A 14,729-nucleotide genomic window follows, 5' to 3' on the forward strand; every position below is an offset into this window, starting at 1 on the left:
GGCAGGCGCTGAGCTCCAGGTCAAGCACTTCCTCCCTTCTGCCATGCTCAGAAGCCTGCTGCCCCACACAGAGACTGCCTGGCTCTCACCGCAGGCCCTCCTACAGGAAGCTTTCCCTGATTGTCCCCTCTCCCCCCTTCACGAAGGCACACCTAGTGAGGGATAGACCGGCACCCAGCGTGGAGGCCAGCTGTGCTCTCTGCTCTCTGGGCAGCCTTGGGCACAACAACTGCACACCTGCAGCGCAGAGAACAGCCAGCAGACTGGGGGCTGGGCAGAGCCCAGGGCCAGGGCCAGGCAGCAGGGTAAAGGACAGCCCTGAGGGCTTCATCCCCCACTAGGGGAAGCAGCCCCACATGCCCTGCAGTCACTGTCTTCTGAGGCTTCACACGCTCCAGTCCTGCCTCAGGCCTTTGCTCTCACCCTTCCCTCCACCTCTGCCCCCTCCACCACCCTAACTTCTCTTGGAGGCCCCTGTCTCATTTGGGCCTCAGCCTAGCTGCCCCTCCTCGGAGGCCTGCCCTGACTCCCCCTCTCTCTCCACCTTCATTTCCTTCCAGAGATTTTCATAGCTGGCGTGATGTTGCCTTGCTCACGGCCTGTCGTGCCAAGCCCTGGGAGGGCAGGAGACCCTGGGTGGCAATGAATGGGGTGGACATGGGACCCAAGGTGATACTCAGGTGTCTGGGTGGGTGTTGAGGCCATTTATTCAACCAGCTAGCCCTGGCTAACAAGGCACTCTGAGGGTGAGGGGTCAAAAGGGGCCACGTGCAGTGAATGTGCCCACTCACTCCACAAACCCCCACTGTGGTGTGCTGGAGTGCAGCGAGGAGGAGACACAGGCTCTGGATAGGAAGGCAGGAGGTGACAGGAGGATAACGGCCCAAGACAGGGCCCTGAGAGGTACAGTGGGGCTGAGATGCCAGCGAGGCAGAGAGGCAGGAGCCCAGTGGGGAGCAGGTTACCCTGGAGCCAGGAGCAGAGGGCTGGGTGAAGAGGGAAAGAGCCCCAGGGCTAAGGCCTCCTGGGGCTGAGTGACAGGTGGGCTCACAGGGACCCCAGGAGCAGGGCAGGGTGGGAGAAGAGTACGTAAGAGGAGAGATTCATGGGGATGGGGAGCAGGTGCAGGCAGGAATCTTGGGGAGACTTGAAAAGGGCTTCAGAGCCACCCCCTAGTTCATTTTCTCACAGCAGCCCTGTGGAGCAGAAGTACACAAGCCCTTCTCTTAGAAAAAGCTATTCAGAAAACTGAGTTTCTTCCCTAAGAACAGTGGCATGGAACACTCCTCTGCTGGGATCTCTGGCTCTCCAGACATCATATCACCCAGGTCCTGGTACAACCCCCATCTGTGTTGTTGCTGACAAGCTACTGGGGGGAGCCCATGCCAGTGGCCGGGACCCTGCTGTGAGGACTGCTGTACCTCAGCCACAGTCATGAACTGCAGGGCTGGCTCTCCCCACATAACCTCAGGGAAAGAAACTGATTAGGAAGGGAGAAGCTGCATAATCCCACCGATGGAGGGATTATAGCCAAGGGGTTCAGTTGGAGGCCAGGGTGATGAGCACCCGCCAAGGCCACTTCTGCCCATGTGTCTATGAAGTGCACTTCTGATTTCAGGCATTCCCTGTGTGTGTTCCATCTCAATGCACAGGTTGGGGATTTTTAGATGGCGCATACCTTCCGATCAGAGCTTGCCAGCAAAACTAAACACTTTAGCAAAACTAAAAAGCTTTCAAATGCTGGATCAACTTACACACACGAACACCCCCACACCCCACAGTGCACAATCTAGCTCTCCTACGTGAATTCTAATAGACCTATCCTCTTCTACCTTCTTTTATCTCACTTTCTAATGAATGAGGCCTGACACCCCTAAACCAGTTTCAGAACCTGCTGACAGGTGATGGGTGCACCCTGGTTCACTGTCCCCACTGTTCTCAGGACTAGACAGCCCTTTTTACTAACATTGGAGGCAAGGAAGACCTCTTTTGTAATTCCACCATGCCAAATGATTTCAAAACATGGTTCAGATAATTATGTAACTCAAAAAAAGCACAACAAAAGTTAGTGTGACAATTAAGGATTTTAGAATTGTGTTAGTTGATGGAAATGACTCAGACATTTTAAAAAGTGAAATGTCCAAACATCTTGATCTTCTTGGAAATGAAGAATGTGCTGGGGCCCAAATCCTAGACACAGCATACAACTGCTGTTGGCTTTATTTTTCCTCAGTATAAAATTTCTATTTTCTTATCATTGAATTTTTCTTTCTCTGAAATTCAGTAATTTAGTCTAGATACGTTTTAATGTAGATTACTTCATATCAAAGGTTTTTATTCCTAGGATAAACTACAAATTCTGAAAATTAAGTTCATGAACTCATCCTAGAAAAAGGCCATCACCAGAGGGCCAACGTGAGTATTTCAAAGGTGACTGTAGTGATATTCAGCAATGAGGTATATAGCACTTTTTGCTAGGATGAGTTCAGGAACTTAATTGTCCAACCATGTATATCTTTTCAGCTGTAATTTCATGTTCAAGCAAGTTGTAAATACTTCATCTCCTATGTCTAGAATTACATAATAGGCATACAATAAATGTATCTTAAGTGAGGGGGAAAAGGCTCCTTTTGCTGGCCTTGATTTAATACTACAAACCTCTGATTGGGGAAAGTTGTCAGCATTAAGCTGAAAAAATGATGCTCACACAGGTGTTGTGACCTGCCCAGAGTTCTGCAGCAGACCTGTGGCAGGTGGGCCTGGAGGGGTGGTCCAGGTGCCTCCATGGGCAAGGAGACCCCAGCAGAGATGGGTGCATTTCAGTGAACACTCCAGGGGCACCAGGGAAAGGGTCAGAAGGCTAGAGCCAGGGCCCAGGTGCTGTGTCTCAGGCTCAGTGAGGACAGGCTGGGAGGTGTGATGGGGTTAGCTGCTTCCTGATGACCAGGGGACAGTGGGCACTGCTGAGCCTGCATCCAGTCCTGCCACCTGCTAGCCTGTGCGTGTGGGCAGGTCACCACCCCACTTAGTCTCCTCCTCTTTTGGCACTGGCAACTTGGCTGTATATTTAGAAGGTGCCAGGTGCCCTCTCCCATCTATTATTAATATTTTTAGGGCTCCCAGAGCTAGAACTTGGGAAGTATTTCTTGATTCCCCCTTCCCTAGCCCTTCTCTCCAAATACCCAGCACATCCTGTCCTCGCAGCTTCCTTAATCTGAAGTCTTCAGTTTATTTTAAAATGCCACAGAATGCACGGGGAAAGGCTGCCAACATGCTAGTTGGGAATTCACACCCAGGTCCGCTAGTGGGCTGACCACAGAATGCCGACACACTGCAGCTCCACACAACTCAGTGTGCGCCAGCAGCTGCCACACCGCATAAGAATGTCAGGAAGGGGTTTTCACTGGTGTGACTGAACCTGGTAGTCACATGACGCATGCTACCAGTGGTTCTGACAGGAAAAGCAGATGTTGAGACATCAAAATTATTGAATAGACTATAGACTTAGCCACTTGAGCCACAGGCACCGAGCCTGAATAGACTATTCTAAAGACACCTACCATCCCTCACTGTACCAGACGTAAGAATCTTAGGCTCATAGATAGGCACCTGTGGCTCAAGCAGCTAAGGCGCCAGCCACATACACCTGAGCTGGCGGGTTCGAATATAGCCCAGGCTCTCCAAACAACAATGACGGCTGCAACAAAAAATAGCCGGGCATTGTGGCGGGCGCCTGTAGTCCCAGCTACTTGCGAGGTGGAGGCAGAAGAATCGCTTGAGCCTAGGAGTTGGAGGTTGCTGTGAGCTATGATGCCATAGTACTCTACCCAGGGTGACAGCTCAAGGCTCTGTCTCAAAAAAAAAAAAAAAAATCTTAGGCTCAGTGGCTTAGGGCTGGCTCCAGAGCGCTCTAGGCACCTGATGGTATCATACACATCCCCCTCCTGCAAAGATGTTCACATCTTATTCCCCAGAACCTGTGAGTGAGTCACCTGACATGGAAAAGAGACTTTGCAGATGTGATGGAATTAAGAATCTTAGGATGAGGAAATTATCCTGGATTATTCAAGTAGTCCCTATGAAGTCACAGGGGTCCTTGTAAGAGAGAAGCAGGAGGGTCCAACTCAGAAAAGGAGACATGAGGACAAAAGCAGAGTGTCCGAGTGATGTGACACACAGTTGAGGATCCTGCATTGCTGGTTTTAAAGCTGAAAGGAGGGGGCTCTGTGCCTGTAGCTCAGTGGTTCCAGTGCCAGCCACATACACTGGGGCTGGCCGGTTTGAACCTGGCCCCAGCCTGCTAGATGACAACAACAACAACAACAACAACAAAAATAGCTGGGCGTTGTGGCAGGCACCTGTAGTCCCAGCTACTTGGGAGGCTAAGGAAGGGATTCTTTGAGCCCAAGGGTTTGAGGTTGCTGTGAGCTGTGCACTCTACTGAGGGCAACAAAGTGAGACCCTGTCTCAAAAAAAAAAGCGGGGGCTGGAGGAAGGGGCCCCAGGCCAAGGAAAGCAGAGGCCTCTGGAGGCTAAAAAAGGCAAGGAGATGAGTCCTCTCTTCCAGAAGGAACAAAGGCCTGCTGCATTTTTTTAACCCGATGCTTTATATTTAACGCTACTAAAAATCCATTATGAAATTTTCAAATCTATAAACATAAATCAGGACAATCCAATATTTAATTTTTGTGACCAAAACTGAGGCTCATGTGATACAATAAGAGAGCAAAGGAACAAGCAGGATTTTAAAATCAGTACTTTTCACTAATATTTCTTGATCTTAGCCCAGTGAAACCCATTTCAGATTTCTGACCCCTAGCATATAAGAGAATAAATTTTTGTTGTTCTAAGCCTTTACATTTGTGGTGATTTCTCACAGCACCTACAACAGGCACAGTAAGAATTCTGCCTTGGGCACCTGTCACCTGCACCATAAATGAGCCTCTCCTGCCCGACGCCCACACACCCGCACAGAGAGCACTCTCTCCTGCCTGACGCCTGCGGCTTTGTCAGGGCAGGACGTGTGCATGTGAATTTGGCCCATGACTCACTTCATCCTAACCTGGCAGTGAGCTTGTGGGGCAGTGGCTCACTTGTAGAGCTCGTCTACCTAGAAGTTTCTAACTGCCACTAGTTTACCAAAAACAATGGTCACAGCCAAGTGACTTGGCTTTGTTGAAATCGCTCCTGTCCCTGCACCTCTCTGGTGCAGTCTTTGGGGTCCTTATCAGCTCTGGCCTGACCCTGTGTGGAGAGCCACGTGCTGGAGTCAGACTTCTCAGTTCAGGCTTCTACTAGCTGGGGGCAGCTCTGCAGAGGCTCAGCCACCCTGTCTCGTTCTGTGCCAGAGGCCTGCCAGGCAGCACCTGCATGTTGAACCTCTCTGCCTTCCCTTTCCTTATCTACGAAGTGGGCATAATGGTGAGGACCTCATAGGGCTATCTTGGGGAGCACACGAATTGACGTACTAAACAGTGTTGGGCACCCAGGCGCCATGTAAGTGCCACCTCCCACACTCCCAGCCTCCATACTGCTGATTCTTTCTTCCAACCTGCCCTCTGCCCCACCCCGATCCTCTGGGATTTGATAGAAGACTTTGCACTCTGCAGGGATTATTATTAAGCCGTGGGCCATAACCCCTGTGCAAAAACTTTTGTGGGCTCCCCAGTTCTTATCTGATAAAGTCCACTCCATTCTTGGTATTCAGGGTCCTCTGCAGTCTAAGTTCTGCACCAAGCTTAGGCCTGCACGGCACCTCCTCCCTGACACACATTGGATGGCCTGGTCTCGGCATCTTTGCCCAGGTCCTCTCCTTGCCTCCAACTGGCCTTCCTTCTTTCCCAGGCTCAGAAAGTTGTCCAAGCTTCCACAACCACCTCCTCCAAGAAGCCTCTGCTGCTTGCTGACTCTTGTAGGATGTGGTTTGGGGCAATGAGCACATAGCCTTGTTCATTCACTCAACAAAGATCTGCTGGTGTCGCTGGAGATACAGAAATGAACTCAACAGAGCCCTACTCCTGGCAAGCTCAAGACAGCTTTAGCAGTGAGGGGGACACTGCTAAAGGAGACATGTGGGGGAGGGTCTTCAGATGTGGTTGGGGTGAGATCTGGGAAAAGGTCACTAAGAGAAATTGCATATGGAGGGAGGGGATGCTGAAGACATTTCTAACAGGAACTGCTCCGGTTGTGGCACTAAAATTTTAAACATTGATTAAAATGTTACGACAGAACACACTCCATATTTAAACAGAGAAATCTAATTAAAGAGCAAAGAGTGGCACACACCTCAGCTCATCCAAATAATGAAGCACTGTGCAATTGTTCAGAGACGAGGCGACTCTCAGGGCACTAAGGGGTCTGGGGAGCTGTTCAGAGACGAGGCGACTCTCAGGGCACTAAGGGGGTCTGGGGAGCCATTCAGAGACGTGGCGACTCTCAGGGCATGAGGGGGTCTGGATGGAGCTGGCACAGTCTCCAGGAAATGCAGACACTCCGAGCACTTGATAGGTGCAGAGTGTGTCTGGGGAGGATGTGCCCAAAACACACAGCAACATGGGGAAGTGAACTGGGGAATGTACATGTTCATAACATCTGACTTCTTATAAAATCGTCTTGGAAATTTATGTCAAAAATCAAAGAAATATATTTAAATAGAAAAAGAAAACAAGCATAGCACAAGCTGTGGGAGCCATGGCTGGGCTCTGGGACAGCTGCAGGCTGGCCGGCCCTGGCACCAGAGGTTAAGATGTAGCCTCTTCAGGCTCAGAGTCCCCAAACACACAAGTCGTCCCTATTCCCAGGGTTTCATGTCCTTCAAGCAGGTGGTGGGCAGTCAGGAGCAAAGTGAGTGGCCTGCTGGTTCTCCCAGCACAGGTGCCCTGGGAGCTAATCAGCATCACTCAGCCACAGAGAGTACCTGAGCCCGGCAGGTGGCAGGCTCCTCCATGCCCTCGCGACCAAAGGAGGAAGGTCAAGCCATTGGTGCCCAGCAGGGAGGTGACCAAGGGGAAAAAAACATTAACCAGTGTCTGGATAGCCACTGGCTGAGCCAAGGGGCAGGACGCCCCACCTCTCACCCTGTTCTGGCCCCCCCACCAACCCCTGAGCTGCCCCTTCACCACTCTGCCCTTCCCCTCCCCCAGTGCCAGCCCTCTGTGGGTGGTGCTGGGCAGTCCAGGGCACAGTCATCCGAAGGGCAGTGGTCTTCACAGGGGCTGGGGTTCCTCTTCTAACATTTTACTTTCTACTTTCCCCTCACTGTTCCTGAAACTCTTGAGTAACTGGGAGTAAAGAAGTAGGTGAAAACTCTCTGCCTCCTGTCCCCCACTTCCTTCCTTTTGGTCATCTCCACACTCCTGTAGTTAGGCCTTTTCATCCCCAGTTTACAAGCGAGTTTCCTACACACCAGCGACTTGCTGAGGGGCTGGGCAGCATGGGGACCCCGGGACAAGTCACCCTCCCTCCTTGGCCTGTTTCCTCGGGGGTGAAGTAGGACAATCACTTACCTCACCTCTGAAGGGGTGAAGGGGTTAGGTGAGGGAATACTTGGCCTCAGCCCTAACCATCCCCAGCTCCCTCTTGCCCCCAACAGTGTTCTAGCCTCACCTCTGCACATGCACTGGCAGGTTTGCAGGGAGGAGCATTCACAAAGGAAACACTGTTGAGAGGACGGGGGGTACACCAGTAATCCCAGCACTCTGGGAGACCTAGGCAGGAGGGTCACTTAAGGCCAGGAGTTGGAGACCAGCCTGAGCAACATAACAAGATCTATCTCTACAAGTATTTAAAAAACAAAACAAAATGAGCCAGGCATGGTGGCAGATGCCTGTAGTCCCAGCTATTCCAGAGGCTGAGGTGGGAGGATGGTTTGACCCGACAGAGTTTGAGGCTCTGTGAACTAACCTACTGTGAAGTAGAATGCAAAAGTCACATGCATTGGGACCCAGGCAAAGTACACAGTCTGTGTTTGCTACGGGACACTTCACACCTGGCCAGCTCTTCCTCACATTGGAAGTAGCCACAGGGCCTCCACTTACTGGATGGGTGACCTCGAGCCTCAGGGTCCTCATCTGTAAATGGGGACAGTAATCCTGCACCCATGGATGGCTGCACCCAAGAGACGCTGAGAGTGACAGAAACCAGCACGGGTCACACCCCCCACCCCCCAAAGAAGCCCCTAGAGCAGTGGTTCTCAACCTTCCTAATGCTGTGATGTATTTTCGTTGTTACAAAGGGGTCTGACCCACAGGTTGAGAACCGCTGGCCTAGAGGCTAGGGGGTGGGCAGCTAAGGAGCCGCAGCAGGAAGTAGGGTACCCACGAAGACCTGCTGGAGGGCATGGGGACACAGACCCACTTCTTACCTGCTTCTCCTCAGGGGTAAGGCCAGGCGTCCTGACAGGGGCGTGTGGCACCCCAGCCCAGCGGCCTTGGTTCTCCGGGAGGGGCCGCAGAGGAAGGCCAGAGCACAGTTCCTGCAGGGAGGACATGTCCAGCTGAGACTGAGCCGGCACCTGGGAGGCCAGGAGGACACTGCAGTCAGAGCACTCCAGGGCAGGGACTCCAGCCCCAGGGCCACCTCCCCAACCCCTCATTGGGCCCAGGGCCTGCACAACAGCCATGTGCAGGTCAGAGGTCACTGGCCTCCAGGTGAGCTGCCTGCAGTTACTTGGGGGAGGGCAGTGTTCTGGGGGGAAGACAGGCTTCATTCGGGGGGGGGAAACTTGTCCTTTCAAGTGACGTATTGCCTTGGGGGTCATGTTTTCCATGATGCAACTGTGCAGGCCTGGGGGGGGCCCCAGTTGGCGTTTGCTCTGGCAGTCTTATGGGGGCATTACACCATGCAAGTGATGCTGAAATTTGTGTTTTGATGATAAGGACTCATGTGACCTCGAATCTGGCACAGAGTGTGAGTAGCCCCTCCTCCCTGACACCTGGCAGGTGTGCAGGGGCCCTGGCAGCAGGTGCACTGCATTCCCAAAGCTCTTTGCAAGGGACCTGCCTGGGACATAACCCTCATGCTCAAATCCATTAACAATCTGCCAGAAAATACTCTTCCTTAGCCTGCTACTATAGATGGGGAAACTGAGGCCCAGGTCTCACTCTCACAGCCAGGAAGTGGCTGCAGTTGAATCTGCTCCTGGGGAAACATCATGCCTGGCTGTGGCCCCGGCTCTGCTCTTGACCAGGGCAGTGCCTTCAGCCTATCCCAGCCTGCACAGTGGTTGGTTAATTAACTGCCCAGGCTTCAGGGAGAGCGATTACGCAAGGCCCAGCCAGGCTGGGGAGGGAAGGGGAAGGACAGCTGTGCCTTCCGGATGTCTGCTTTCCAAGAGTCAGCTCACCTCCTCCTCTCATCGGCCCTGACAGGCTCACTATCCCACTTTACAGATAAGGAAACCAAAGTGGAAAGAGGTGCCAAGCTTTACCACTAGTCATAGGAGAGGCTGGCATGTGAGCCTTCTGCTCCAGCTGCCCTCAAGGCCACTCCTGTTGTCACAGCACAACCAGGCGCCAGTCCTGGGCATGGAATTGTGACAGAATAAGAAATATATATTGGTCTCTGCCCCATTCCTGAGATAGCTTCCTTGTAGAGAGAGACTCTAGGAGACTCTTGGGTCCTAAGATTTGGTCTTTCACTTGGTTCCTGACACAGAGCCCCTAGGCCCTGAGACCTTGGTAATTTCCTGAGTGATGGGAACTTCTGACACAGAGCTCTCAAATCCCCTGGAATTCCTGGGTAACAGGAGCAATTTTTGCTCTAATGAGGCAACTCCTGCTGGCTGCTGTGTAATTGCAGGATGGGAGCTGGGGGCCAGGGAGACCAATCTATGGTTAGAGGGTTGGAATTTTCAGCCCCGGGGACAGGAGGGAGGCTAAAGGTTAAGTTGATCACTCACAGCCAACTGAAGCCAGAAAAGCAGTCTGCAAGATGAAATCTGAGAAGCCGAGCTGAGGCAGTGCAGCTGACCTCCTCTGCTCAGCCTTCCCCACACACCTTTTGTGATTAGTTAAGGTTTCACCATGATTATGAGGATGTTTGTTTCAAAAGACTTTGGGGGATGCAATCACACATAGACCATAGGTATTGTGATATTGGTAGAGTAAATGTTACTTTGATTATTTCACCTTTAAAATGATTCTCTTAAATATTTTGTTAAAGTGAAAATCACCTTTCTCCTATTTAAACATTTTTCATTGTTAGAATGGAGACTACTTGGATGTTACTTCCTGTGAGATAAAGTTAAAATATCCTAGGTTTGTTTCCTGGTATTTCATTATAAAGGTTATTAGACTTGTAACTGAGGCAGAACAGATTTGAGGGGCCACTCTCGCTGCTCTCCAGATGGCTGGCCTTCTAATAATAAAGCTCCTTGGACCTAATCCCCATCTCTGTATTTGACTGATGGAGAAGTGTCCATAAAACCCCAGAGGGACAGGATTCAGAAGAGCTTCTGGGCAGCTGAACATGCAAGTCCCTGAAGGGTGGTGGGTACAGTTGTGGGAGCCCTGGGCCTTTTGCCCTGTTCATCCCTCCACCTGGCTGTTCAGCTGTGTCCTCATAGAAGGCACAGCAGCCCTGGGCCTTCTGCCCTGTGCATCTTTCCACCCGGCTGTGTAGCTGTGGCCTTTGTAATACACTTTATAATAAGCTAGTAACGACAGTGTTGCCCTGAGCTCTGTGAACCATCCTAGCAAATTAATCAAACCCTAGGAAGGGGTCAAGGGGATTCCCAGTTTACAGCAGTTGGCTGGTGCACAGGTCACCATCTGAGGTTTGCAATTGGCATCTAAAGTGGGGAGAGATAGTCTTGTGAGACTGGGCCCTCAACCCATACCATCCCCAAGTAGGTCATACCAGGATCAAATTGAATTAAACTAGAGGACACTCAACTCTGTGGGAGAACTTCTTTTTGGTGGGGAGAAAATTTCACACAGGAGGTGACCATATGCTGGTCACCAGAGTGTGCTGTGCTGCATGTGTGACTGTAGAGGAAGAAGTTTGTTCCTCATCCATCAGAGTCCTTCCCAGCAGGAGGATGCCTGGAAGGTGGGCCCACTGTCAGCCGTCACTCCATCCAGCCAGCACAATGGACTGAGCACCTTCTTGCACCAGGCTCTGTTGCAGGCCAAAGATACAGAGCACCTGAGATGGAGTCACACAGCCTGACCTCTGCCACCCACCCCCTCCTGTTCCCTGGGTCCCTTGACCCCTGAGGATGAGTTGGGGGCAGCATGCTCCCTGCCCAGAGTCCCCAGCAGCTTGGGCTGTGCTGCCTCCAGAGCTAATGTTTCCCCTTCACGGCCTCACTTCTCACATCCTGGATAAACTACCTGCACTGAAACCTTGGCTGTGATTTGCATTTCTGGAAGCCTCCTCTCTGATGGCTTAAGAGAGGCCAAAAATCCAACAGGTTTTCCTGAAACCTCCTGATTTTTAAATGCCTGCAATCAAGTCTTTTTTTTTTTAATTAAATCATAGCTGTGTACATTAATGCAATCACGGGGCACCATACACTGGTTTTATAGACCGTTTGACATATTTTCATCACACTGGTTAACATACCCTTCCTGGCATTTTCTTAGTTATTGTGTTAAGACATTTATATTCTACATTTACTAAGTTTCACAGGTACCCTTCCGTAAGATGCACTGCAGGTGTGCAATCAAGTTTTGGAATGTTTCTAACATTGTACAGAAGATGGGTGGATGACGCATTTCAGTATATGGCTGTGCAATCCAGCTGTAGCTTTGTAAGATGTTACCATCAGGAGGGAACTGGGCAAAGGGGACATGGGGCCTCTCTGTGTTATTGCTTACAGCTGAGCCTAGATCTAGGTATCCCAAAATAAGTAGTTTAATTTATAAACAAACAGATAGACATTGTGAAGCAATGACAATCTCACAGTGGTGAGATATGGCAGACCACTAGGTTTAAATCCTGGCAATACTACTCTCTATATGTCTGCCCTTGGTAAGTTACTTAACCTCTCAGTGTCTTAGTTTCCTCACCTGTAAAATGAAAGTAGAAACAGGACTTCATGGGGTGCACCTGACGATCAGAGGGAATAGCACATGCGAAGGGCTTTGGACAGAGCCTGGCACAGAATTAGCACCAGATGAGATGTTGTTACTCCTCCAATGGTTACCTCTATCAGAAAAGCAGAGAGATAGCTCCCACCCTCACCCGGCCCCACCCCTCCCTGGGCCAGCACAGCAGTGGAGGCTGCACTATCCCTTAGTGGTCCTTCACGGTCAGCTTCCACTGTGCTTCCAAAAATCCACACTGCAACCCATGATGCCATGATGCATAGAGCCCTTGGGATGCAGACTCCCGTCTGCCTCTCTGACCTCCCCCATCCACTCTCATCCACACCAGAGCTGCCTGTTGCTCTTTTAACCTTCACTGTGGTTTTAAACCACACTTAGAAATTCTCAGCTCCAACTCCTGACTCTGAGCCTACCTTTGTGATTTTCAGGTAACCAACAGATGGCAGCCCCAGGCCAGGTCGGCAAGGCTCCTGTAGGCTGGAGTCCTGGGGAGTCCTTGGTTCATCCAAACTGCCAGCCATCAGGGTGTCCACATAGTCAGCATCTCAGCTAGCTGCCATCTGACTGCTATAGCATGATACCCCCTCCCTAGTGAGAGCACCCCCAATTCCTGATCCACAAAATTGTAAGCAAAATGCAAATGGTTGTTTTAAGCCCATAAATGTTATGGCAATGTGTTTCTTAGCAACTGGAACATCACCTCAGGGCCCTTGCCAGGGCTACTCCATTGGCTGAAAACTCCTCCCCAGACACCCACAAGACCTGCTCCTCCCCAGAGCCCCATCTCTGAGGCAACATCACCTTCTCCCCAGGCCTTCCCCTCCCATCATATGTAGTGCTATGCTCTACATAGCACTATTCATTGCAGCACTTATTTTTTCCTGCTTCCTATGCCCCCCTGTAATGGAAATTCCATGAGGGCAGATGCTATCCGTCTGTTCCCTCCATGGGAGCTGAAGCACAGAGTGGGTTTTGATCCATTCATTCATGGATCAAGACCCCATGAGAGGGTGCCTTCTCTAGCCAGGCATCTGCACTCCCACACACTCCAAGACCCAAGACCTACTCCAGTCAGCCCCTAAGCCCCAGGGGCCCATCTCCCTGGACTTCATTCATGGCAGTTCAAAGATGAACTGAAATGTTATTCTCAACACTGGCCACGAGATGGCAGCCCAGAAGGCCAGCTCTCTCACTGACTACTCCCAGGGGACTGAGGCACAGACTTGGGGAGACCTAGAAATGCAGGTTTAGAAGAAACTTGGACCTGGCAGGGGAGGAGGACTCAGGGTCCCAGGATCCTGGGCCAGTCTAGGAATGAGTGGCAGGTTCCACAAGACCAGGAAAGTCATGATTTACCTGGGTGCAGGGTTTCCCATCCCTCTGAACCACCCTGACCATTTGGAGCCATATCTTAAAGCCAGAAGAACTATTATTTGATTAACATTCTTCCTTAACTACACCTTCTAAAACTGAAATAATTATAAAATAGGAAAGAATTTCTACATTACCACTGTAACAGACACCAGAGCCTGTTGCCTGACATAGTTAATTATTTTATGGGACTCAGCACAATCATCTCCCAGATTTCACTGAATCTCCACAACATTGTGATCCTGCTGGACAGTGACCTGTCTCACACAGCTGGTACGTGGCAGCAGCAGCCTTTGGAGTCACCAGATTTTTCTTTTTCTTTTATTTATTTATTTATTTATTTGCAGTTTTTGGCTGGGGCTGGGCTTGAACCCACCACCTCTGGCATATGGGGCCGGTGCCCTACTCCTTTGAGCCACAGGCACCGCCCACCAGATTTTTCAAGAGCAGCTTAAGAACTGGGGCTTCCTGCAGTTCCCATCCACAGGCTCACATTACCCTGCAGCACAGTGCCAGCAACACCTCCAGTTCCCGCTACCTAACTTCTGGGCAGCAAGACCTGGGCCAGGTGTGGTCTCCACGCCCAAGGGCTGGCTGAATGCCTTTATCTCTCAAGGCTGGACTCTACTCTCACCATTCTTCCCACCCTACAATCTACACAAGTCCTTGGCGAGCTCCGAATGCTCATTTGGTCCCCAGCGCAGTGGCGGGTGACAAGCTGAGGCACAACAGTCCTGAAGCCCAGAGGGGTGTGAGCTGAGACCCTTACCTTTCCTCCCAGAGCTCGGATTCAGGCAGGCCCTGGAGACCCCAAGGAAAGGCTACAGGGCAGTGGGATATTCGGAGGCGGGGGGATCCCTCCTCTAGGCTCCTTGGCTCATTCCAGATTCACCCTTGGGCCCCTTTATCTGTGGCAGCAAAAAGGCAAGAGGACACTGCCCGGGGGTGTGCAGCATACCACAGTGACGATGCTTTTGGGGTAGACACTGACGCCCCAGGGCAAACGCTAGGGGCAGAGCCTTACCAGAGACAGGGCTCCCCTCCACCCTGTCGGGTGGGGACATGAAAAGAGGAACAGAACTACTCACCTACCGTTGCCCATCTCCCCAGTCCCCAGAGGCCAGAGAATGGCAGAGAGTGGTCGACCTCTGTCCCCCCCAGCCCATCCCCGGTGAGCGGGGCCATCGCACCCCCATGCCGTACGCCTTGGTACGCGCCGGCAGGCTGGCGGCCCGGCAGGTCCTGGGGCGGGTCCTGGGCGGGTCGCCTCCGCCCCCAGCAGGACACAGGCACTGCCATTCCGCCGCC

The 14,729-nt window shown here is 51.5% G+C and overlaps 1 protein-coding gene across 5 annotated transcripts in view; it reads right to left on the reverse strand.

Moving 5' to 3' along the window:
- UROC1 (urocanate hydratase 1) overlaps positions 1-8,537 on the reverse strand; it is a 40,521-nt gene extending 31,984 nt beyond the window's left edge. Inside the window, exon 1 of one of the 5 annotated variants that reach the window (XM_053598503.1) lies at positions 8,363-8,537. In XM_053598503.1, coding sequence (XP_053454478.1) covers positions 8,363-8,488 — 126 coding nt within the window. In that variant the 5' untranslated portion in view covers positions 8,489-8,537. The remainder of the gene's footprint in view (positions 1-8,362) is intronic. The other 4 variants (XM_053598501.1, XM_053598502.1, XM_053598505.1 and 1 more) reach the window with 4 other exon arrangements.
- Between the last annotated feature and the right edge of the window lie 6,192 nt (positions 8,538-14,729).

The sequence above is a fragment of the Nycticebus coucang genome, chromosome 8, assembly GCF_027406575.1.
Source record: "Nycticebus coucang isolate mNycCou1 chromosome 8, mNycCou1.pri, whole genome shotgun sequence".
NCBI lineage: Eukaryota > Metazoa > Chordata > Mammalia > Primates > Lorisidae > Nycticebus > Nycticebus coucang.